General features: G+C 49.9%; 1 protein-coding gene across 1 annotated transcript; it reads right to left on the bottom strand.

Moving 5' to 3' along the window:
- MXRA5 (matrix remodeling associated 5) lies at positions 1-25,991 on the bottom strand. Its single transcript, XM_004385186.1, has 6 exons — positions 25,804-25,991; positions 18,894-19,023; positions 17,333-17,723; positions 9,455-14,395; positions 4,417-5,317; positions 1-1,909 (listed from the first exon to the last, which is right to left on the bottom strand). Exons 1-6 carry the CDS (start codon positions 25,989-25,991, stop codon positions 1-3), a joined length of 8,460 nt encoding a protein of 2,819 aa, XP_004385243.1.
- Between the last annotated feature and the right edge of the window lie 275 nt (positions 25,992-26,266).

The following is a 26,266-nucleotide window of genomic DNA, read 5'->3' as shown; positions in this document are numbered from 1 at the left end:
TCAGAAGACGTGGATGTAAGTGGTCTTGGAGTCCCTGCCCAGGATGTTCCTGGCGGTGCACTTGTAGAAACCAGCGTCTCTTGGAGATGCCTGCTGGATGGTCAGGGCGCCCTGCGGCTGCAGGAATTTGTTCCCGTAGATACGAGCCTGGGTGCCGGCGGTCAGGTGGGACTTGTCGGGCAGCTCCCACATTATCTGGGCTTTGGGGATGCCCATGGCCAAGCAGCTCATCTTGACAGTGCTCCCGGGACGGGCGTAGATGACGGGCGTGGGCTCGCTGGTGATGCGAGGCGGGTAGGCGATGATGATGACAGGGACGCTCAGCACGGAAGGGCCAGACTCGGTGTCCGCCGTGCACGTGTAGGTCCCCCGGTCAAACACGGAGGCCTCGTGCACCGTGAGCGTGCCGTTTTCCCAGAGGGTGAAGCGCCCCACTTCTTGGGGGACCCCCAGGACCATGCCGTTGGGGAGGGTCCAGGAGAAGCGAGTAGGCCGGCCTGCCTGGACGCCACAGGGGAGATGCAACGTCTCCCCGTTGATGATGCTGACCACGTTTTGCTGCTGGCTGCCCGCCGCGGCCTTGAGCCCCACCTTGAGAGACACCAGCCGCTCCGAGTAGCCAGCGGAGTTCCTGGCCACGCAGCGGTAAGCCCCGGCGTCTGCAGAGGACAGACTGCTGATGTACAGCCGGCCGTCTCCCCTGTGGTAGAAGCGTTGCAGCTGCCTGCTGCTCTGCAGCTCCGTCCCGTTGGGAAGGATCCACAGCAGCGTGGGCGCCGGGCTCCCCCCGGCAGAACAGTTGAGGCTGATGGTGTGCCCGGCCATGGCGATGATCTTCTCGCTCACCGGGTCATGGAACACGGGCTTCTCCACTGGGTCCAGGACCGTCAGCTGGACGATGAGTCTGGCCTCCCCACCTTCGTTTCGGGCAATGCACGCAAACTGGACCGAGTCGCTCTTCCTCAGGTTGCGGATGTCCAGAGTGCCATTGCGGTGGACCGTGATCCGGTTCCCGTAGTACGGGGCGGGCAGGACCACGCCCTCGGGAAAAGCCCACGATGCCCTTGGAGCCGGGATGCCTTCCGCTCTGCAATCAATGAGCTTCCGACTCCCTCCAGCTGCAATCTCCCGCACGGTGGTGATGGTGTTGGGGTTCCCGTTGATCTTGGGCGGCTGGACACGGACCTGGATCCAGACGACCTTTCTGTCCTCTCCGGCGCTGTTCCGGACCACACAGGTGTAGTTACCGCTGTCGGACCTCTGCGCCTTGTGAATGAGAAGGGTGCCATCTTCGGAGACTTGGTACTTGCCGGAGGACGCGGGGATCAGCCTGTTGGTGGGAGACAGCCAGGTCACCCTTGGCGTGGGTTCCCCTTTGGCATCGCACATCACAGTGACCACATCCCCGTAGGGGACCTGGACGACGGAGTACGTCTTGTTTCGGATTGCCGGGGGCTCTGCCACCACCTTGACGCGCACCCTCATTTCATCCTTGCCCACCTGGTTCTCGGCAAAGCAGATGTAATCACCCTCTTCTCTCATCCCCACCTCATTGAAGTACAGTGTGCCGTTGTTGAAGACCACGTAGCGCTTGGTCCGCCCACCACTGTCGTCCGACTGCATAAAGGGGTTGACCAGACTCCCATCGGGGAGACTCCAGGAGATCTCTGGGTTGGGGAGCCCCGTGGCTACGCAGTCCACTTTCAGATCCCCCCCGTAGAAGACCTTGTGGTCATTCTCCTCCTTGTGCTCGATCTTGGCCGGCCTCATCACCACGTTCACCTTCAGCACCACGTAGTCATCACCGATCTTGTTCCGGGCGACGCACAGGTAGTCCCCTGCGTCTTTGTCTGTGACGGACTTCACCACTAGGGTCCCGTTGGTAAACACTTTGATTCTGGGGTCAAAGCTAATGGAGAAAAAGAAAGAGAATACCATGTAAGTCTCCCAGGTGAGCTCCCTAGCTTCGGGTCACAGGGACAGAAGGAAGACGCGTGGTGCTGAGAAACACAGGGGCACACGGCACTTACTGCGGATTGTCAGAAGGTTTTGGTGGCTTGGACAGAGTTACGTCCAGTGCTGACATGATTTACTACACGGAAGAATCCCCTGCTGGATTCTGACCTCAGCTGGCCCGGGCATTAATTTGTGGGTTTGAAATGCAAAGACTTCAGTCCCGTAAACACGAGTGTGTGTGGTCAAGTATTTGATTGTCAGCGGTGTAAACAGTTTGTGCTCAGCTGCTAACCAAAAGGTTTGTGGTTTGAGTCCACCCAGAGGCACCTCGGAAGAAAGCCCTGGTGACCTGCTTCTGAAAAATCATCCTTGGAAACCCTGTGGAGCACAGTTCTACTCTGATACACACAGGGCCACTATGATTGGGAGTCGACTCAACGGCAACGGGTTCTTTTGTTGTTGTTTGGTTTATAGAGTGAATTGTAATGATAGAATCAGGAAAACACTACAGGCATGGAGAGGATGAATCTGAAATAACTTTATAAGAGGTTCAGTTCTTCTGGAAGAAAAGACTTTAGGTACTTCTTCTACTCATGACAATTTCTTACAACATTTCATCTCATCAGGAGGTATAACCCACCAAAACCAGTTGCCCTTGAGTCAGTTTCGACTCATGGCAACCCCCTGTGGGTTGGAGTAGAACCGTGCTCCATAGGGTTTTTTGAAAGTAAATTGCCAGGTCCTTCTTCTGAGGCACCTCTGGGTGGACTCGAGCCTCCAAGGTTTTGGTTAGCAGCTGAGCACATTAACCACTTGCACCACCGAGGGACCCCAAGAAGCAGCAAAATCAAAAAGAAAAAGAAAACAACCCTGTTGCCATCAAGTGGATTCCGACTCATAGCTACCCTATAGTACACAGTAGAACTGCCCATAGGGTTTCCAAGGAGTGGCTGGTGGATTCGAACTGCTGAGCTTTTGGTTAGCAACCGACCTCTTAACCACTGCACCACCAGGCACCCCAAGAAGCAGCAAAGCAGCTGCAATATTAACCATGTTAATTGTGTTCATGTCCAGAGGATCAGTGCTAAAATTAGATTCTTCAGAGCTTGGCAACGTCGGTGTAAAGCCTTCTGCCATAGAATCCATTTCTAAAGTTAAATGGCACTGACCAGCGAAAACCTCAGTGCTGGAGTTCCATTGCTCTGTCTGAAATGACAAAAGATAGACTGAATGATGGAAAACACCTGGCAACCGATAGCGGTGATGGGTGCACAACGTGATGGCCGTAATTGTGTCACCAGATTGCCCATGTAAGACATGTTTAGACGGCAGATGTTTTCTTACAGAAGATGCACTCACCACGATCTAGAAAAGAAACAATGGGACCTTAACCCCGGCCCTTCTGAGTTAATATTTACAAAAGATGTTCAGTGAAAAGGGGCAACACAGAGAATGATGGAAAGATTCTTCAGTACGTAGATGACGTGTTTATAAATACTGTCCTGTCCTTGAGCAATTCGGAACTAACGTCTTGGATAACTCAGTGAAAAGATTTGGGAGGTTCAGAGTTCCAAAGCGGCCGGATCAAAAATCTCGATTACATGCCAATTTTAATGGTGGCATTATGGGGTCCTTGATTTTAATCCCTAAATATTCCCAGTTGTTAGGTTGTTGTTGGGTGCGGTCTTGACCATTCCCACTCGTAGTGACCCAATAGGACAGAGTAGAACTGCCCCATAGGGTTTCCTAATCTTGATGGAAGCAGACTGCCACATCCTTTTTTTTATTCCATGGAGCAGCTGCGTGGGTTTGAATCACCAACTTTTCAGTTAGCAGCCAAGAGGTTAACCATTGTGCCACCAGGTATTTTTGCTAAAAATTTTGTGAAGAAAGATGGTATTTTTATTAAAAATTCCCTAAACACTGTGTTATGCTAACAGCATTTTTAGAACTGTGCCATAGATCTGGGGGTGGAGGTGGGGGGCGGGGAGGAGGAATGGTCTACCTGTAACTGAATTTAGAGTCCCTGGGTGCTGCCTCGGGGTGGACTCGAACCTCCAACCCTCAGTTAGCAGCCACACGCTTAACTGTTTGCACCACCCAGGGCCTCCATGGTCTGGAGCACAGGGGGCAAACTCTGTGCGCATTCATTTGGGCCAAGGACGCTGCCCTTTTGGGCCTGACCACATGGAAATGTGCCCCAGGGCTGTCTCCACCCTCCGACGGACAGAGGAGCGCAGACCCCACGCATCTGCAGCAAGCTGGGAGCCACCTGACAACGTGTAAAGGCGCCCGGGGTTTCTCCTCCATTCAAGGCACAAGGCACGCAGGAACACTTGCATTCGTAGCCACCCGGAGCCCCCCGACCACACAGAAAGGTGTCCCAGCGCTGTCTCCCGCATCCAAAGAGCGAGGCGCGCAGGAGCCTGCGTCGGGTACAGTGAGTGGGGGAGCCCCTACCTGAACAGCGCATCTACCATCTGCTGGGACGGCAGTCTCCACTGGGTGCGCGGCCAGGGGTCCCCCGAAGCGCTGCAGTCGAGGCGCAGAGTCCCGCCGTAGCGCACGTCAGTCCTCCGCGGGGACGTGCCGGTGATGCGCGCGTTGGCCGCGGCGCGCTGTACCGTCAGCTGCACTGTTCTGCGCGCGGAGCCCACCAGGTTGGCGGCCACACACTCGTAGCGCCCGGTGTCCTTGGGTGACAGGTTGCGGATGTAGAGTGTGCCATTGGGGAAGACAAAGAGGTTCCCGCGGACGAACTGTGAAGGGCGCACCTGGGTGCCGTCGCCCAGCACCCAGCGCACGCTGGGCAGCGGCGCGGCCTTGGCGGTGCAGTGGATGTGGATGCTGAGCCCGGGGGGCAGCGAGATGTTCTCCTGCTTCTCCTGGTGGATGACTGGGGGCAGGGCTGCCACGTGCAGGCGGATGGCGAGGCTGTCGGCGCCCGCCGCATTGCTGGCCACACACTTATACACGCCTCTGTCCGAGAAAGACGCCTCCTTGATGGACAGGGTGCGGTTCTCATGCAGCGTGACCCGGCCCTCCACGGGGGACACAGTGTGCCACACCGTCCTGTCGGGGAAGATCCAGGAGATCTGGGGTGCGGGGGTGCCCTTGGCCAGGCACTCCATGGCAATGGTGTCTCCAAGGTAGACGGTGACGTCCTGGTAGTGGGAGGCGAGGATCTGGGGTTGCTGCGTGGTCACCATGAGCAAGACCGGCATGGTGTCCACACCATGCAAATTCTTGGCAGTGCACAGGTACTGGCCGTGGTCCTGCACCTGGACTCTCCGGATGACTAGGGTGCCATTTTTCAGGACTTGGAACCGCTGTACCCGCGTGTTGGGAGTTATGAGAGCGCCTGCAGGGAAGCAATACATAAACTCAGGTTCCATATACATGAGCCCAGATGAGTATGACTGCTTACCTGATTCAGGAGTGCTGGTGGCCAATGGTTAAAGTGCCTCAGCTGCTAACAAAAGGTTGGCAGTTCGAACCACCTCCCCCCCCCAGTAGTTCCATGGGAGAAAGACTTGACAGTCTGCTCCCGTAAAGATCACCGCGCTGGAAACCCTATGGGGCCGTTCTACTCTGCCCTGCAGGGTTGCTGTAAGTTGGAATTGACTTGAGGGCACACAACAGCAATTATCTGGTTGCAGCCCCTGGGTGTTGAAAATGGTTAAGCGCTCGACTACTAGCCAAAAGTTGGCAGTTCAAACCCACCCAGTGGCACCTCAGAAGACAGGCCTGGCGATCTGCTTCTGCAAAGTCACAGCCTTGAAAACCCTATGGAGCAGTTCTACTCTGCACACATGGGGTCGCCACGATTCGGAATCCACTTGACGGCAACAGATGATAATTAGTTGATTGGATTCTCCTATTTACGTCTTCGATGCTGTTTCGTCAAACACTGGTCTAGGAGTTGCTGTGAAGGTGTTTTGTAGATGTGATTAACATTAAAGAGAATAGCCTTGATAATGTGGGTGGGCCTGATCCAATCAGTCAAAGGCCTTAAGAGCGGAACAGGTTTTCCAGAGAAGGGAGAATTCTGCTCAAGGTAGCAGCATCAACTCTTGCCTGAATTTCCAGTCCACTGTCTGACCTACCAATTTTGTACTCAAGACTTCAGGACTAACTCGGGTAGTTTCCTCTCTGCCGGTCTGCCCTACAGATTTCAGACTTGCCAGTCTCTACAATTGCCTGAGTTAATTCCTTAACATAAACCTCTCTCTCTCTATATATATATATATCTGTCTGTATATACACACATAGGGTTTTCATTGGCTGACTTTCAGAAGTGGATCGCCAGGCTTTTCTTCCTAGTCTGTCTCAGTCTGGAAGCTCTGCTGAAACCTGTCCACCATGGGTGATCCTGCTGGTATTTGAAATACTGGTAGCACAGCTTCCAGTATCACAGCAACACACCAGCCACCACAGGATGACAGATGGGGGGGGAGGGTGTGGAAGCTATTTGAGGTGGTAACAAGTTGGCGCTGACAACATGCATATCAACATATCTATCTTCATCTATCTATTCATCTATGTATCTGTCATCTTTTTATCTTCCCTATCATTCTATCATGTGTGTGTCTTTCTGTCTGTCTGCCTGCCTATCTATCATCTACCTATCTCTCTATCTCTGAACCTGTCTCTAAATCTAGTATCTTCCCTATCATCTATCCTTATCTATCAATCATCTACCATCTATTATCTCTTTTTTTTTTATTGTACTTTAGATGAAAAGTTTACAGAGCAAATTAGTTTCTCATTCAACAGTTAGTGCACATATTGTTTTGTGACATTGGTTGCCAACCCCATGACATGTCAACACTCTCCCTTCTTGACCTTGGGTTCCCCATTACCAGCTTTCCTGTCCCCTCCTGCTTTCTTGTCCCTGGCCCTGGGCTGGTGTGCCCCTTTAGTCTCGTTTTGTTTTATGGGGCTGTCTAATCTTTGGCTGAAGGAGTGACTTCACCACTGAGCTAAAAGAGTGTCCGGGGCCATACTTGCGGGGTTTCTCCAGCTATCAGGCCAGTAAATCTGGTCTTTTTTTCTGAGTTAGAATTTTGTTCTACATCCTTCTCCAGCTCCGTCCAGGACGCTGTGCTGTGGTCCCGCTCCGAGCAGTCAGTGGCGGCAGCCGGGCACCATCTAGCTATACCGGACTCAGTCTGGTGGAGGCCGTGGGAGTTGGGGTCCATTATGTACCTATCTGTCCATCATCTATCAGTCTATCATCTATCTATTTCTCGATATCTCCCTACCATGTCTACCTGTCTCTTGTCTTCCTATATGTATATCTATATCTATCTCCAAATCTATTATCTATCTCTAAATCTGTCTATCTATCTGTCTATCTATCTATCGATCCATCCATCCATCCTGTTTGCTCTGTCTCTCTGGAGAATCTTGACTAATACAATGTCCAAGACCACAAAAGCAAAGACCTGCCCACGCCCCCAATATGCAGGAGAGGAAGCCTTGTTAGACCGTCTCCACGGACTCTTATGCCACATTGATGCCTAGGGCAGCTCTCATGGCTTGAATAGACTTCAGAAGTTGGCCTGAGCCCTAGGTCCCCTAAAGTGGTCCCCTCTGTTGCTTCAGTTACTGGAGACACAGCTACCGCCTACTCAGCCCAGCCTTGTTTCTGCTGCACTGCCCTCCTGAGCTCTGGGCCAGCTGCACAGACCCCCAGGCATGCAGCCATGGTCCACCTGCCCCACGGGGCTCCTGAGCTGTCATCCTGAGCTCTGGGACAGCTGCACAGACCGCCAGGCATGCAACCACGGTCCACCTGCCCCGCTGGGCTCCTGCACTGTTGTCCTGAGCTCTGAGCCAGCTGCACAGACCCCCGGGCAGGCAACCATGGTTCACCTGCCCCGCTGGGCTCCTGAGCTGTTCTCCTGAGCTCCAGGCCAGCTGCACAGACCCCCGGGCGTGCAACCACGGTCCATCTGGCCCGCCGAGCTCCTGAGCCATCAGGGAAGAGGCAGCTTTAGTGGGTCATTCTCTCCCCGTCTGGTCGGGCTGAGCATGAAGTGATGCTTCCAGACACAGCTAGGGGCTCTGTGCCCCTGGTTCTCCCAGTGGTCCATGTTTCCCACCCCACCACCCAGGCCCGGGAGACCCCCGAGACTTAGGGTCCCTTTCTCTCCCAAAGGAGAAGGTCTAGGCTTTGCTCAAGGTCCATTTGTGTTCATTCAGACCAGCTTCTCTGCCTTCGTTTGCTAATGACTTTCTCCAAGACCAAACACCTGCCCTTGGATGGGCTCTGGGGACCTGTGGTACTCTCCCCCTGGTGCCTACTCCCACAGTGGTTACACCCTCAGCCAAGACACTGCCCTTGCCATGACAAAGCTGTCCGCCTAGGATGGAATCCTTCAGTTCAGGACACTTCCTGAGTTAGGGCTGCTACTCCGTGTCCAAGGAGCCCTGGTGGCACTGTGGTTAAGCTCTCAGCTGCTAACTGAAAGGTCACCAGCTGCTCTGAGGGAGAAAGCTGTGGCAATCTGCTTCTGTAAAGACTACAGCCTTGGAAACCCTATGGGGCAGTTCTACTCTGTCCTATAGGGTCACTGTGAGTCAGAATCGACCCAACGGAAGGGGAGACTCAGGGTCCTAGAGGGCACTAATGGTTCAGTGGTAGAATTCTCGCCTTCCATGCAAGAGACCCAGGTTCGATTCCCAGCCAGCGCACCTCATGCGCAGCCACCACCCGTCTGTCAGTGGAGGCTTGCATGTTGCTGTCATGCTGAACAGGTTTCAGCTGAGCTTGCAGACTAAGACGGACTAGGAAGACAGGCCTGGCAATCAACTTCCGAAAATCAGCCAGTGAAAACCTTATGGACCACAGTGGTCCCATCTGCAGCCAGTCACGGGGATGGCACAGGACCAGGCAGCATTTTGTTCCGCTGTGCACTGGGTCGCCATGAGCTGGGGCCGACTTGGTGGCATTTAACAACAACAGAAGGACAAGGGGAGTTTGCAGACTCCTCCACCCCACTCCATTCCTACAGCGGGTAGTCTGAAGGAATCAGTGCTGGGTCACACTTGGAGAAGGCAAAAAAAGAAAACCAAACCCATTGCCATCAAGTCAATTCCGACTCATAGCAACCCTATAGGACAAAGTAGAACTGCCCCATAGAGTTTCCAAGGAGCACCTGGTGGATTTGAAGTGCTGACCTTTTGGTTAGCAGCCGTAGCACTTAACCACTATGCCACCAGGGTTTCCTGGAGAAGGCAAGAAGTTCCTTTATGGAATATTCCAAATTCTAGGTAATGCCTTATCCAAAGGATCTATTCCATGATTCTTCCCAGCCCCATTAAAATCCCACATCCAATCTAGCTCCCTATTCCGTTTTCCTGTAAAGGAAATGTTCTTGGATCCAAGTTCTCAGACATCTCCTAACCCATCAACACATCCTTCCTCCAAGGCTCTCTGATTGTACCTGGACTTGTAGACTCTTGTAAGCTTCTCCCACACGAAATACCCTACCTGTGGACACCTTTGTCCAGGTAACGAAAGGCGTGGGTTTCCCTGTTGCCTCGCATGGAAACACAGCATCTGTCTCCGCAGTGATGAACATGGTTTGGGGGGATTTGGTGATGATTTGGGGCTTCTCCCCAAGCATCCAGAATTTGGACGCAGGCAGTCCTCCAATGGGGAAGAGTTTTGAGCTGCTCTGATGGAAGTTTCTGGAAGGCTGGCCAGAAGACATCGTGAAAGGGCTGGAGCTCCGAGTGGAGTGGACTGGGGGGATAGTGTGTATGTTAGTTGAGGGCGATGCGGTGGCCCTGGAAGGATGCAACAGAGGAGGTGCAGGAGGACCAAAATCCACGTGGATGACGCTTTGGGACAGTATCCTGTTGTAGGAACCTGTGTTGACTTTTCTCTCTCTTGTCACTGGGGCAGGAGTGATGGGTGTCTGAGGCTTCAGGGTGGCTCCTAACTGTGGGAACACAAAGGTCCTGTTAGAGAAGAACGGAGACCTGCCATTGGAATGATGAGGAAGTCTTGAACTCGGTAGTTTTGCAGTGGGGCTTCTTTGATCAGGGATGTTGTTATTCCCAAATACTTTGGGGTTGGCATTGAACTGGTTGGCTCCATGGTCACCAGATTTCCTGGGAATGCTGGGTTTGGGTCTGTGAAGTGGAATAGGAGTTGTTGTGGTTGCTAACTTTGGAGTCACAAAGGGCTTGCTCTCTGGAAAATCCCTTGAAGGATACACCCTTATTTCTGGTTTGCTGGTCGCATGACGAGGCGGCTGGAAGGTCACCAAGTATCTAAAGGAGCTTTGAGTGGCCATATGTGGTGGCCTCCCTGTCCCTCTTGGTGGTGTAGGTTTGGTGGGACTGATACCTGGTTGGTGGAAAATTTGCACTCTTCCCTTGTGGTCGGGGATATCTGGACCTCGAGGTAGAGTGTTTGGGATCTTACTATCAAACGCCTCCTTCACCAACTCCTGCTTTGGAGAGAAGTTCACGTTGTCCTGCTTGGAAGAGGGAGTGGATACCTCATCTGGCTTCAATATATACTGCGTTCCCTTAAGGTTCAATTGGGGCGCTTCGGTTTCTGAGACACCCACATAATTAAACAGAACATTGTCTTTGAACTCTGTCGCTGTTTGAGAGGTTGTTGGAGTAAGAGGTGTGGACTTGGTGGTGGTTTGTACCAAGGACATCAGCATCGTGGGTGGGAAGGGGGATGCTTGTTCATCCAGGGAGCCAGTCGTAGAGGCGTGATCTTTCAGACTAACTTCAGGATGGACAGTTGCTGGGGTGGGTTTTTGCTGATCCTGACCATGAGTGGTGGTTTCTGCCTGGTTTGAGGGTAACTCTGGTCTTATGCTTGAGAGGGTAGCAGAAGCAGCAACTTCTCCTTGTTGAGAGAGTGTCAAGATAGCCACAGAAGGTGAAAACTCAGAAGGAAGATATGAGTTTTCCAACTCTTTCCAATGGGGAGGGTCTGTACGGGTTACCCAAGCACTGCTAACAGGTCCGCCCGTCTTCGCCCTCCGAGGCTGGGCTGTCCTGGAAGAAGTCCAGCTTGGAGTTCCTGGAAACTCTAACGGGTAAGATTCTTCCATAAATCCTTCCACAAGGGAGACCACCGAGCCAGAAGGTGATCCAATGTTAATTCCTGACTCAGTGGGGACTGGAGTGCTAGTTTTATGGTCTTTGATGTTTGCGACATCATAATCCTTCTTAATTTCCTTCCCATCAGATGCAGGCTCATATGTGACTGCAGTTGTCTCTTGGACTTTACTGAGAGATAGCTGTACTTTTGAGGTGGTTCTCATATCATCTTCTGCTTTCCTTGTCTCATGTGGTTCCCCAGTTTTCAGAGGAACAGTTGCAGATAAAAGTACAGTTTCAAAACTGGGAGTTATCACATATTTAGGTTTATTTTCTGGAAGAGAGGTGGTCTTGGGTAAAGAGCCTGTTGAGCTCACGGTGGATGTGGTATACCGATGTTTGTTTTGTTTCTTTAAGTGTTTCCTTCGTGGGGTTCCCTTGGTCACTGGTTCTGCAGGTTTCCCCATTTCCAACTGTTTGGGGATACCAACTGTGTTACCAACCCCAGATGTCAAGACAAGCGAATCCTCCACTTTGCTTGGATCCTTCATCTCCGACACTTGAGTAGGTTGGGTAGAAAATATCTCGGTGGGGGCAGATGTCGTTGGCGGAGTTTGCTTGTGCCGGTGGCGGAATCTGTGAGGCCGTAATCTTCTCCTCCCGTTGGACTTCCTGCGAAAAGGATGAGTGGTCAGCTCGTACGGTGAAGTGGTCTTTAGTTCTGATGTCATCACTGATGCTGTCGTGGTGTCCCTGTCAAACAGAGTATCAGGTGTGGTTTCTCCGGACAGCTGAAATGGAGCAATGCTGCCCAGCCCTCCTAACTCCTTGCTCTTGGGATGCCTGGAGCCTGTGGGGTCTCTCTCCCGGATATTCCCTTCCCCTGGTATCTGAGAGTTCTCCGCCATGTCTTTTTTCATCAGTGAGTTGCCTTGAGTGCCTAAGACCCCTCTCATAGGCTCCATGTTGTCTGTGTATCCTTGTAGATGTGTTTGTGCTGGTACATCTTGTTCCCTTAATGGCTCAGATGTCCTGGGGTCCACAGCCCACAAGGTGGGGGCTGGAGTGAAGCGTGTGGAGGTCAGATCTTCCATCTTATCCTCAACTGGTTGAGAATAAGTCTCTGAATCTGGGTAAAGATATGTTTCGGTCTCAGACTCCACCAAAGAGATGGCATCCAACGGCAGCTCATCCACATTGGATGTGGGCGGGGGTACAGATGCAATGCTTGGTGCTGTAGACCAACCCCCTGTTGCTACCTCTTCGTAGGTGGGCACTTCGTAGAACATGGCCAGGGTCTGCAGCGGGGAAGAAGATTCATAAGGCAAAGACCTCTGTGTAGGGACTGAAGAATCAGCTTCGGTGGAAGCTGAGTCCTCTGTCTTCCCAGAAATCTCATGATCAAGAACGTCTTCCGGTTGCATGCTTGTTACTTTGGGTTCAGCAAGAATGACCGCATCGCGGTCGTGTTCCAGTGCAATCCTGTTTAAGGAAATAGTACTCGAAACCTGCTCCTCCTCATTGAATATGGAGGTATCTGCTGAGGATTCCTCTGCACTGGTTGTTGTCTGTACCGGAGATACTGAGGGTGGAGGAGCAGCAGGAGAAAATGGTGAAACTCCTATGCCCACTGATGGAGGAGTCGTGGTTTGTATGACTTGAGGGACTTCTGTGCCCTTAGAGAGATTCCTCCCACGGACTCTGGCTAAGATATCTGCCCAGCGCTCCGGATTAATCTGTTTGTTTGCCACATTGATCCTTCTCCTGGACTCAAACGCTCGGCGACCTTCTGCAACGTTTGTCTCTGCTTCCTTTTCAGGATTCTTCCAGAGTTTCAATTTTCGTCGACCTTTCTTGGTCTTTTTACCTCCAACACTGGCCTTGTCCTTTGTTTTGATAAACATCTCTTGGTCCATTGGATGTAGAATCCTCCTTGGAGTCTTGTCTTCGATTCCGACGCCTGAGCCCCCTTCATCGTCTACGACATCTCCTCTTATTCTGGAAAGAGTCTTTGCGCCTGGGCGTCTGCCTCTTTTTGAGGTCCTGCTAGGTCCTTTCTTATTCACGGTGACCCCCACCATGAAATGGTCTGTCCCTTGTAGGTTGACAGCCACACATCTGTAGTAGCCACCATCGCTGGCTTGGACCTTTGGGATGTAGAGCGTTCCATTGCTCAGCATGTATGCATGGGATGTGTTAGCCAAATGGTTCATTATCCTTTTGCTTGGAAGAACCCAGCTAAGCTGGGCTTCGGGAATTGCCAGCGCACTGCAGGGCAATACCACTGGCTCCCCAGGGCTCTTGTTGATGGTCACTGTGTGTCCATCAGGGAGCTGAGTGACCGGCACCTGCACAGCGACCCTGTACACCATCCGGTCCATTTCATCCGTCACCTGAGCTATGCACTGGTACAATCCTGAGTCTAAGTACTCCGCCGACTTGACCCTCAGCTGACCACCACTGAGGATGGAGAACCTGCTCTCTGAGTCCTCCATGGGGGCTCTGAGGATAGAGCCATCTGGCAACACCCAGAAGATGGTGGGACTCTCAGAAGCCCTCACATTGCAGCTCAACTGAAAGGAGTTCCCTTCCAGAACCGTCTGAGCCCTTTGCATGGTTCCGCTGGGCTCGATCATCACCCAGCTTCTGCTCCGCGCCCGCCTCACATCCTTGGTGGATATCGTTTGTGAAAACTGCGCGTAATAGGAGAGCAGCACCTTTTTGGCAGTGCTCTGGCGCCGGTTCAGTTGAATGTCCACAGACGGCTGCATGACCCATCCTGGCTCTGCGAGGATGTGGGCTTTGACGCCCGTGTAGTAGAGGGCGTCGTCATCAGCATCCTGTCTGTACTCGTATTGGACGCTGGGGTCTTTGCTGAGCTTGACTTCTCGGTGCAGCTTCAGCGGGACCTCGCTGTAATATGCTATGAGTTTCCACAGCTTCTCATAGTTCTCCCTGGTCATGGGACACTCAAAGTCCAAGGTGACTGTTGCGTTGACCTCGATCTCAAGAGGGTCTGTCTGGTTCAAGAGGATTTTGTACACATCTGTGGGTTTCTTGATGCTGCAGACCAAATCCACCGTGTTTCCGTGCTCATCCGTCATGTTCAAGGAGACGTCCCACGTGGGCAGGTGGAAGCTGTCCAGGGAGAGCTGGTCATCGGTGTCTTCCTCCTCTTGTCCCTGCTCCTCCTCACTGCTCCCGCTCCGGTTCTGCCTCAGAGGAGACTCGATGAGTGGCTTCGAGCAAGCAATGTCCTTGAGCTTGTGAATCTCTTGTTTGTGCAGCTTCTTGGGACTGGAGCACGTGGTGCACAGCTGACCGCCTTCGTAGGCTTTGTCCTTTTTACACTTCAGGATCCCTAAAACGACAAAGACACAGTGTGATGGTTAGTTTTACGTGTCAGCTTGGCTAGTCTATGATTCTCAGGGGCTTGGCCAAATGCTAGACTAGTTGCTGTTCCATAACATAATGTAATGTAATATATTCATCTTCCATAATGTAATGCAATGTATGTAATGTAATGTAATCACTTTCCATAATGTAATATAATATAATGTAAAGTATTCACCTTTCATAATGTAATGTAATGTATGTAATGCAATATAATCACTTTCCATAATGTAATGTAATACAATGCAATGTAATGTAATCATCTAACCTTTATACTTGTGATTAAAAGGCACCCTGGTGGCACAGTGGTTAAAGCTCTCGGCTGCTAACTGAAAGGTCAGCAGTTCGAACCCACTAACTGCTCCACAAGAGAAAGATGGGGCAGTCTGCTTCTGTAAAGATTAAAACCAAACCAAACCCATTGCCGTCGAGTCGATTCCAACTCATAGCAACCCTATAGGACAGAGTAGAACTGCCCCATAGAGTTTCCAAGGAGCACCTGGTGGATTTGAACTGCCGACCTTTTGGTTAGCAGCCATAGCTCAACCACTATGCTACCAGGGTTTCCTCTGTAAAGATTACAGCCTTGGAAACCCTATGGGGGCAGTTCTACGCTGTCTTATAGGGTCATTATGAGTTGGAACTGAGTCAATGGCAATGGGATACCTCTGGTTGTAATTTCATTTGGAAATGGGTTTTCTTGCTGTGATGTTAATGAGGCAGTATTTACATAGGGTGTGTCTTCAGTCAATCTCTTTTGAGAGATAAAAGAAGCAGCTTAAGTAAGGGAGGAGAAATGGGGGAAGACAGATGCCATGCCATGTGAAGATCACCGAGGAACAGAAGAAATAAGGACCTTCCGCCAGAGCCCACAGAGAGAGCCTTCCCCTAGTACTGGCACCTTGAATTCAGACTTCCAGCCTCCTAAACCAAGAAAATAAATTTCTGTTTGTTAAAGCCACCCACTTGCGGTACTTCTGTTCCAGCAACATAATGACGCCCACCTGTGCTTCTCCAGCCCAAATGCACCTCTGGGTCCTCACCCAGCAGCCAGCCTCACATTTCCACGTAAATGGCACAAGGTCTCGCAATGCTAACATCAACACACCAACCATGTTCTTGCCCTGCCCCCAGCCCAGGCTCTGCACACCTCCTCTGTCTCTGTACGTGGGGCCATGGTCTCCCCAGCTGGGAAAGCTGGGAGACCAGGAGTCCTCCGTGTCGGTCCCCTTTGAGTCCACCCATGTCTTTCCTCTGCTCTGTGAGCGTCAGTTGGACGGCCGCCGGCTGGACTTGGAGTCCACTCGGCCTCCTGAATGGTGTTGCCATGTTTACTTTTCTTCTCCCCGCCACACGCACACCGTCTTCCATGTGACGCACAGACGACACGCCTCAAAATGCAAACATGGTCATGCCACACACCTTCCCCAGCACATACACACACACACACAAGCACGCGCGCACACACACACACACACACACACACACCATTTTCTATGTGACTCTCAGGGTAAATACCTCAAAATGCAAATATGGTCATGCCACTCACCTCCCCCAATGCACACACACACAAAAATACACACACACACACCGTTTTCTATGTGACTGTCAGAGTAAACTCAAAATGCAAAAACGTTCATGTCACACATATCCCTCAACACACATACACAAACATACCCAAATATACACACAAATATACACACAAATATACACAGACATAAACACACACAGACATACACATATACATAGACAAGCACACATACGTACACAAACATACACTACACACATATACACAAAAATGCTTACAAACATACACATAGACATACACACAAACACACACACATACAAACATATACACACAGACGTGACACACACAAACACACACATATAATACATAAACATACATATACAAACACACACAGGCATACACATACAGACATACACATATATACACACAGACATACTCAAGCACACACACATACACTACACACATTTATATAAAAATGCACACAGACATAGAGACATACACACAAACACACATACACACGCAGACATACACACACAGACACACACCCACATACACACACCCACAGAGACACAGAGACATGCACACACACACACACACACACACACACACATGACTCGGGATCACTGCAGAGCTAGCCCTCCATCCCCTCCAAGTCCACTGCTCCCTTCCCTAGTGGGCTACCCTTCACCTCAGGACCACAGAACCACTAGCCATTGCATTGACTCCAACTCCCGGCAGCCCTGTGTGTGTCAGAGTAGAACTGAGCTCCACAGGGTTTTCCAAGGCTGATTGTTCAGAAATAAGTCACCAGGCCTTTCTTCTGAGGCGCCTCTGGGTGGACTTGAACTGCCAACCTCTCTGCTCGTAATCGAGCGCTTAACCACTTGCACCACCCAGGGGCTTTCTTAGTTGTGGTACAAGTGAGCTTTCTTTAATACATGTACAATGCCGTGACATGACTCACGTTCATCATGCTGTGCGTCCATCACTGCTACCCGCTGCCAAATGTTTCCCTCACCCTTAACAGAAGCTCCAAGCCCCTCACCCCCTCTCTCCCGCCTGCCCCTGGTAACCACTCAGAAACGTGGGTCCCTGTAACAAAAACCAAACCAGCTGCCATTTTTTACTCCAACTCATGGCTATCCACGGGTGCCAGAGTAGAACTGTGCTCCATAGGACTTCCAGGGGCTGATTTTTCAGAAGGAGATCACCAGGCCTTTCTTCCGAGGTGCCTCTGGGTGGAGTTGGGCCCCAACCTTTCAGTTAGCAGCTGAGAGCGCTCTCCATTTGCACCGCCCAGGGCCTCCAACGTGGCAAAGAAAGGGAAAAGCATTTGCTAGCAGGAGCCACATTTGTTCAGCTCTCCTCTCTCCTTACCTCTGGATCTCGCCTCCCATTCCAGAAACCACTTCATCTCGCAGCTGCAAGCCCAGGGGTTCCCATGCAGGTAGAGGTTCTCCAGAAGGGGCATGTTCAAAAGCATCCCGGGAGGAAGAGAGCTGATGACGTTCTCCGCTAAATAGAGGTGCCTGATGGTGGAGAGTGGGAAATAGTCCAGAAAGGAGAAGGTGGAGAAGGTCCCGGGGTGCAGCTGCTGCAGGAGGTTCCCTTCCAGGTGGAGAAGTCGCAGGGACGTCAAGCCGTGGAAAGCTTGCGGGTGGATGAACTCAATCTTGTTGTGGTCCACATGCAGCCTCACCAAGCTCGAGAGGCCCTGCAGGGTCCGTCCCGTGATCACACGAAGCTTGTTGTAGCTGAACTTGAAAACCTACAAAGACAAGGAAGTGCTGAATGGTGCTTACGGTGAAAGCAAGCTCCAGCCAAGAACAGAAACCAGATTAGAGCGCAGGAGAGTCATGATGTTAAGCTCGTTTTAATGTTTAAAAAAAAAGTCAATTTTACTGATCATTAAAAAAAAAAAAAAAAGAGTTGCTATCGAGTCGATTCTGATGTGTAGCGCCCCCATGTGTGTCAGAATAGAACTGCGCTCCATGGGGCTTCCAATGGCTGATTCGACAGCAGATGGCTAGAACTTTCCTCTGAGGTGCAAATGGTTAAGAGCTTGGCTGCTAACCAAAAGGTTGGAGATTCGAATCCACCCAGAGGTGCCTCAGAAATTGATCATTTGTTGTTGTTAGATGCCATGGGAGTCAGCCCAATGCACAATGGAACGAAACCATGCCCAGTCCTGCACCATCCCCATGATCGGTTGCAGACAGACTGTGATGATTGATTTGGTTTGCATTGCCTGATTTTTGTAGATTGGCAGGCCTTTCTTCCTAGTCTGTCTCAGTCTGGAAGAGCCTCGGAAACTTGTTTAGCATCATGGTGTTGTTGGGTGACATCAAGTTGATTCTGACTCATAGTGACCCCATATGACAGAGTAGAACTGCCCCCATAGGGTTTCCTAGGCTGTTATCTTTATGGAAGCAGATTGCCAGGTCTTTCTTCCTCGGAACAGCTGATTGGGTTCGAACCGCCAGCCTTCTGGTCAGCAGCAAGGTGCTTAACCGTTTCACCACCAGGGCTCCTGGGTCAGCATCACAGCAACACGCAAGCCTGCACTGACAGATGGGTGGTGGCTGTGCATGAGGTGCCTTGGCTGAGGTTTGAACTCAGGTCTCCTGCATGGAAGGTGAGAATTCTACCACTGAACCACCACTCCCTCAGTTGAGCATTTCTTAAAAAAAAAAAAAAAATGTTGCCGTCAAGTTGATGCCGATTCAAAGCGACCCTATAGGACAGAGTAGAACTGCCCCACAGGGTTTCCAAGGAGTGGCTGGTGGATTTGAACTGCCAGCCTTTCGGTTAGCAGCCAAGCTCTTAACCACTGCCCCACCAGGACTCCCACTTGAGCATTGGGAGTGTTACATAGTTTCTATTCTTTATTACCGTCTAAGAGGCTGCAGGTAGGGATGGCTGTGAGTGCCCGGCTCACCTGCAGAGAGCCGAGGTCTCGTAACGCCCCGTCAGGGATGCTCGGGATGTCATTTCCATGAATCATAAGTAGCTCCAACTTCGTCAGTCCCGCAAAGGAGGTTTCTGACAGGGCCTGGATACTATTAAACCTTAAGAGAGAAAGAGGGAGGGAATTAGGATTGTTGTTGTTGGGTGATGTTGAATCAATTCTGACTCATAGCAACCCCATGTGACCGAGTAAAACTGCCCTATAGGGTTTCATAGGTTGTAATCTTTATGGGGAGCCCTGGTGGTGCAGTGGTTAAGAGTTTGGCTGCTCACCAAAAGGTCTGCAGTTCAAATCCACCAGCCGCTCCTTGGAAACCCTATGGGGCAGTTCTACTCTGTCCTATAGGGTCACTAGGAGTTGGAATTGACTCGATGAAAACATGTTTGGTTTTTTTAAAAAAATCTTTATGGGAGCTGATTGCCAGGCCTTTCTTCAGAAGTGCCTCAGGGTGTACTCAAACCTCCAATCACTTCGTTAGCAGTGGAACCAACCCTTAATCTTTTGCACCACTCAAGGACTTCCAGAAATCCCACACAACCTTCCCAGGAGCAAGTTAGCAAGCTGGTGATTCTGAGTTCATGTTGGTGCCATGTCCAAGGCATCTCCATTCCCTTGTGTTCTTGGTCAACAGGAAGCTGACATGGTTTTATTAACCTTCACTCAGTCAAGGACTGTTCGCTGGGGATTGTGCCTCAGGATACGCTAACATCATTAGAGGTTGTTTCAGGCTGATAAACAGGACCGAGGATTCTAATGAGGCTGGTGCACACGGCTCCTGGTTGAGGACGCTGCTCCTAAGTGACAGGGATGAGTGACACCTGGTCCCGAGTGAGGACCAGGCAGCAGCGGAAATAGCTATGCATAAAACGAGACAAAGGAGCCCTGGTGGTGCAATGGCTAAGCGCTCAGCTGCTAACTGAAAGGTCAACAGTTCAAACCAACCAGCCACCCTGAGGGAGAAAGATGTGGCCGTCTGCTTCCTTCCGTAAAGATTACAGCCTTGGAAAGCCTACGGGGCAGTTCCACTCTGTCCCATGGGTTCCCTATGAGTCGGAATCAACTTGACAGCAAAGGGTAATAACAGGAGGAAGAGAACGCTATGAGCCACTAAGGATCCAGGTTAAAGCATTGACAGCCAGCATAAAAACAAGAACAAAAACAAAAAAAACCTCCAAAAAAAAAACCCCAAAACCATTGCCGCCAAGTTGATTCCTACTCATAGCTACCCTATAGGACAGAGCAGAACTGCCGCACAGGGTTTCCAAGGCTGTAAACGTTTATAGAAGCAGACTGTCACATCTTTCTCCCATGGAGTGACTGGTGGATTCGAACTGCTGACCTTTCGATTGGCAGCCAAGCGCTTTAACCCCTGTGCCACCAGAGCTCCTTGACAGCCAACATAGTTAAACTTATTTCACAAGGTCAAGTCGCTACTTCTGGTGAGTCATCAGAGTTATTTGTAAATGTTCTGTTTTTTTGTGTATTTTTTCGGTGGGGGTATTGTATTTTTTTTTTTTTTTTTTGCATAAGCATTAGTAACAATGCAGTCTTGACCTGTTTAGACTTCCCTCATTGCTATGCTGGGAACGTTGTTGTTATTGGGTACCATCAAGTCGATCCTGACTCATAGCGACCCTGTGTGACAGAGTAGAACTTCCCCATAGGGTTTTCTAGGCTGTAATCTTTACGGGAGCAGGTCACCAGGTCTTTCTTTCACAGAGCCACTGAGTGGGTTTGAACCGACAATTTTTGGTTAGCAGCCAAGGGCTTAACCACTGGGCCATCAGGGCCCCTTACACTACTTTTGTTGTTGCTGTTGGGTGCCACTGAGTCGATTCTGACTCAAAGCAACCCCATGTGACAGAGTAGAACTGCCCCATAGGGTTTTCTAGGCTGTAATCTTTAAGGGAGCAGATTGCCAGGTCTTTCTTCCCTGAAGCCACTGGCTAGGTTTGAACCACCAACCTTTTGGTTAGCAGCCAAGCCCAGGGCTCCTTATATAGGGAGTGGTGCATGGGAAACTCCAACTTAATCCCTAGAGAACCAGTTTTAACGTGAATGGAGAATCCTGCACAGCGCCTTACAGAGGGCGCTCAGCTTACATACGAGATGTAACAAGTCTGTCGCTGGTGGTGGGGTTGCAGTGGAGCTGGCCCTGACGCATGGCGACCTCACGCACGACAGGACCCAATGTTGCTGGGTCCTGTACCAGCGCCATGACTGGCTGCAAATCACACCATTGGGACCCATAGGGTTTTCACTGGCTGATTTTTGGAAGTAGGTTGCCAGGCCTTTCTTCCTAGTCCATCCTAGTCTGGAAGCACCACTGAAACCTGTTCAGAATCATAGCAACACACAAGCCTCCACTGACAGGCAGGTGGTGGCTGCGCATAAGGTGCATTGGCTGGGAATCGAACCCAGGTCTCCTGCATGGAAGGCAAGAGTTCTACCACAAACTACCACTGCCCTAGAAAGGCAAGTCAAGGAGGAATTTTCTCCCCTCCAGCACCCCAGGATGTGGATGCATCCTATTTGTGTTGTCTTAAGACTCAGCAAAGGGTTGGGCAAAGCAGCTCGGACTAGGGGAACAGAACCTGACCAGAAGCTCAAATCACCTTGAAATCAGCCCATTTCTCCAACTTCCTGGTCACTTAGCCTCCTCTCCAAATTATCTTCCTCACCTCTTGATTGGAAATAACCAGCTCCCTGGATTGTGCAAACAGTCAATGCTCTCAGCTGCTAACTGAAATGTTGGCAGTTTGAGTCCACCCAGAGGCACCTCGGAAGAAAGGCCTGGTGATCTACTTCTGAAAAATCAGCCATTGAAAACCCAACGGAGCACAATTCTACTCTGACACACATGGGGGCGCCGTGAGTCGGAGTCGACTCCACGGCAACTGGTTTCAACACATGAAGTGAAATGTCTACGTCAGACCATGTATGTCAAATCGCTACAGAGGAGCCAGTTAGTGTTACAAAGCAACATTTAACATAGGTGTGGTTCTTTGTGGAGTTCCAGACAGATGTCATCAAAACTAATTGTTTTGATCAAGAAAAAAAAGTCTTTAACAATCTGTCAGTCAGATGTTGTAGATGTTGTTGGGTGCCGTCAAGTCAGTTCCGACTCCTAGCCACGCTGTGTACAGCAGAACGAAAGGCTGCCCGGTCCTGCGCCATCCTCATGATCGTTGTTATCTGACATTCGATGGGTGATTTTTTGTTTACTCAAAAAACATGTGGAAAGTAATTTATGGAACAGCTGTGAGCTGTCCAAGCGGAAGGAGCAGACCTCTCTTTAAAGGCTGGCTGAGAAATCCCGGAGACAGCTGTGTGGGAACCTTCTGCCAGTAATACTCCATTCCTTGAGAGTGTCATAGTCTCTCCAAAGCGCTCAATGACAAATCAGCCCTCCAATTTTATCTGTATTCGATATTCATCTTGCTTCTTTCTTTCCCATCAAAATGCGCGATGCCAGCTCCATGCTCTCCTCCGAGACAGCTTCAGAAATGTGGCTGTCATATTATAAGGAATGAGGATGAAAAAGGTGACAATTTCATTCATTCTACAAATTAAAGGAGATGGAAGTTATCTATGTACAGGCGACAAAGCACTTCCGTTGTTTTCTTTTGTCTTTAATGTCACACGAAACCATCTCAAAATATCATTGGCATGAAGAGAAAAGGGGACACGCGGGTATCTTTGCTTTATGCTACTGGTGAGGATTTTTAAGACACCATAAGGCAGTCTTTGCTGTTAGTTATTTTAAAGGAAACCGCCAGAAGCCGTATTGTAATTTCGAGGTTGGTAAATTTTCCCACTTAGAAAACACTTGAAAGAGGAATGGAAAGAAACATAGGCCAGAAATGAAATAAAATGTAAGATAAAATGGTGTTGCAAGTCTAAACCCATCATAGAGTTAACCTTCTCCTTTGGGAGGGTACACATGATATCTGTCTCTCCCCTGCTTCCGACCTGACTGCCCTGCCCCAACATGCCACGTACAGTCGACAGGCACAGTTCTGCCCGACTTCCACCCCAAGCTCTCTTGGGGGCTGTCATAACTCCTGACAGTACCCCCCACCCCGGCTGTGTCCTCTGCCAAGGGGCTGGGTTTCGGAGAACAGCAGTCAATGCACGCACCTGCTGCATCTCTTCTCTTTTTGAAGAAAAACCAAACCCGTCAAGTTGACTCTGACTCCTGGCGACCCCACATGTGTCACGGTAGAACTGCGCTCCACAGTGTTTTCAATGGCTGATTTATAGGAAGTGGATCACCAGGACTTTCTTCTGAGGCACCTCTGGGTGGCCTCAAACTTCTAACCTTTCAGTTAGCAGCTGAGCGCGTTAACCGCTTGCACTGCGCAGGGGCTCTGTTTTTGGAACAGTGTGCTGAAATGTGGTTCGTCAAAGGAACAATCCCAGGACGGAACCATTTTGCATTCCGGAAAGTGTATGCGAGAGAGGGAAATTGTAGATAAAGCTCCACTATCCCTCTCTACAAAAAACAGCTCAGCTCATCCTAAACCAAAACAAATTAAAAAACACCAAACCCGTTGCCGTGGAGTCAACTCCGACTCATAGTCACCTTACAGGACAGAGTAGAACTGCCCCGCAGGGTTTCCAAGGCTGTCATCTTTATGGAAGGAAGCAGCCTGCCACATCTTTCTCCCGTGGAGCAGCTAGTAGGTTCAAACCACCAACCTTATGGTTAGCAGCTGAGCACTTAACTGCTGCACCACCAGCTCATCCTACCCTGGTTCTAACGGGCTTTATCTCTTCTTCCTTTTCTCTTACTCCCACGAGACAAGTGATGTCTCCTAATAAATTTTCAGATTGTAAAAATGGGAACTGGGTTAGCTATTAATATTTCTTCTGGCAAAACCCAATTGTTTTCCCAACTGGGTTTTCCCATCATTGCTGTATTTCCAGATCCTCAAAGCTAAGGCTTTCCAAGATTTTATCGAGACAGCTACTTCACGGTTGACTGCCGTAGATTAGCGAAGTTGTTATCTAACTGTCTTAACTTCCTATTCTCTCTTATTCTACTCCTGGGCTTCAATACATGCAAGAATTTTTTTAACTTTGTACTTTAAGAGGAGTCCCTGCATGGCGCAAACGGTTAAGCGCTTGGCTGCTAACCGAAAGGTTGGAGGTTCGAGCCCACCCAGAGATGCCTTGGAAGAAAGCCCTGGTGATCTACTTCCAAAAGATCACAGCCACGGGAATCCCTGTGGAGCACAGTTCTACTCTAACACATGTGGGGTTGTCACGAGTTGGAATCGACTCCACGGCAACCGGAAAAAATACTTGAAGATAATTTGCAATTATTTGTTCATTGGCTTAAGCTTGCCATTTCTTTTTATTCAAACATCTTCACAGTGGGTATTCATCAAACTGTAAATTGTTTTGTTGTTTTCTCAAAGTCAGGAAATGCCTCATGTATTTTGATGAAATCCAAATGATCATTTACTATTAAGACTGCAGCTATCAGTATCTGCAATTCATAGCAGTTAGAAACCCTGGTGGCGCAGTGGTTAAGAGCTACGGCTGCTAACCAAAAGGTCGGCAGTTCGAATCCACCAGGAGCTCCTTGGAAACCCCGTGGGGCAGTTCTACTTTGTCATATAGGGTTGCTATGAGTCGGAATCGACTCAATGGCAATGGGTTTGGTTGGGCTCCTTATTTGTGTAAGGAGCCTGCTGGTGGCGCCATGTTTAAGCACTTGGCTGCTAACCTAAAGGTTGGTGGTTGGAACCCACCCAGCAGCTCTGCTAAAGAAAGACCTGGCAATCTGCTCCCGTAAAGATTACAGCCTAGAAAACCCTATAGGGAAGTTCTACTCTGTCACATGTGGTCAACAAGGGTCGAAATTGACTCGATGGCACCTAACAACAACAGCATTTATATATATAAAATAGTTCTATGTACAAGAGGAAATACAAGATATAGAATTCTGTCTGGAATGCTGACTAGTAATCTCTTTCTCTTTGAAAAAATATAGTAATATTCAAATAGGCAAAATCTGACAGAACTCTTCTACTTCCTCAATGTCACAATTCCATCATCTAGAGAACTTACAAAATGTCACAGATACTCTATGTTTTTCTTTTTTTATTATCCTTAGTTTCGGAAGTCTATTTAAATAACCCTTATATATTTCAGTGTGTATCATCTGCATTGTCATGCTTGCTGTTGTGTGCCGTTGAGTCAATTCTGACTCATAGAGACACCCTGTGACAGAGCAAAACTGCCCCATAGGGTTTCCTAGGCTGTAATATTTACAGGAGAAGATTGCCAGGTCTTTCTTCTGTGGAACCACTGAGTGGGTTAGAACCTCCAACCTTTTGGTTAGCAGCCAAGTGCTTAACCATTGCACCACCAGGGATCCTTTTCATCTGCATTAAAAAAAAAAAAAAACATTGCTGTCGAGTTGACTCCAACTCATAGTGACCCTATAGGACAGAGAACTGCCCCCATAGGATTTCCAAGGAATGGCTGGTGGATTCAAACTGCTGACCTTTTAGTTAGCAGCCTGAGCTCTTAACCACTGTGCCACCAGGGCTCCTGTCTGCATTAGTATCTACAAGTCACAGAGGAATGCTATCAAAGGAAATGTCTTGTCAATCGAAGGTGTTCATCGTGCTTTAAGAGTCAACTTGTGGTATGTGGTTGCGGCTGATCAATATATTCAGCTAATCCCCCCAAAAGGACCACATTTAGTGTAGCTGACAGCTGCTACCTCTAGTGCACACAGAAACCATGAACAGATAGCACAAGAGACATAGCAAGTTACGTTGATACACATATGTGTATATGCAAAACCAGATAAACATGCAAGCAAGGACACTGGAGTTGTTCAGTGACAATGCCGTATACAAACCCCAAATTGATTCTTTCCACGTGTTTAGAAATCCCAGCGGGCACGGAAGCCAGGGAGCGGAACGTGCAATGAACCTCGCTAGGAACGTAGCAGGCGCAAGGATGCGGGCAGGCCTGGACGTCCCCCGCGTGTCCCCAGAGCAGAATCAGCACCACGGAGAGCGCCCCCCAGCGCGCACGCGTGGGCATCTTGTCGGGTGCGCTTCCTCTGGGTACCTGGAGTGGAGCGAGGAAAGGAGAGGCGGTTGTTGCCAGGTGGCGTTACTTCTTGTTAGTAATTCTGCCTTTAAATTATGTAGCATGGTTTCCAAGCTTCACAAGCCTCCAAATGATACATTTTAGTGACACTTAAAACGTTTGGGTCAAGAAAGGCACAACGTGTTTTTTTTTTACCTTCTTCCATTAATCGTGACTGTGGAACATATTCTTTATTCTCGACTTTGATGTTATTATTTGGATAGTTG

Source organism: Trichechus manatus, unplaced genomic scaffold (genome assembly GCF_000243295.1).
Source record: "Trichechus manatus latirostris isolate Lorelei unplaced genomic scaffold, TriManLat1.0 scaffold00134, whole genome shotgun sequence".
NCBI classification, from domain to species: Eukaryota; Metazoa; Chordata; class Mammalia; order Sirenia; family Trichechidae; genus Trichechus; species Trichechus manatus.
Note: the sequence above shows the minus strand (reverse complement) of the source record. Positions and strands in the feature narration are given on the sequence as shown.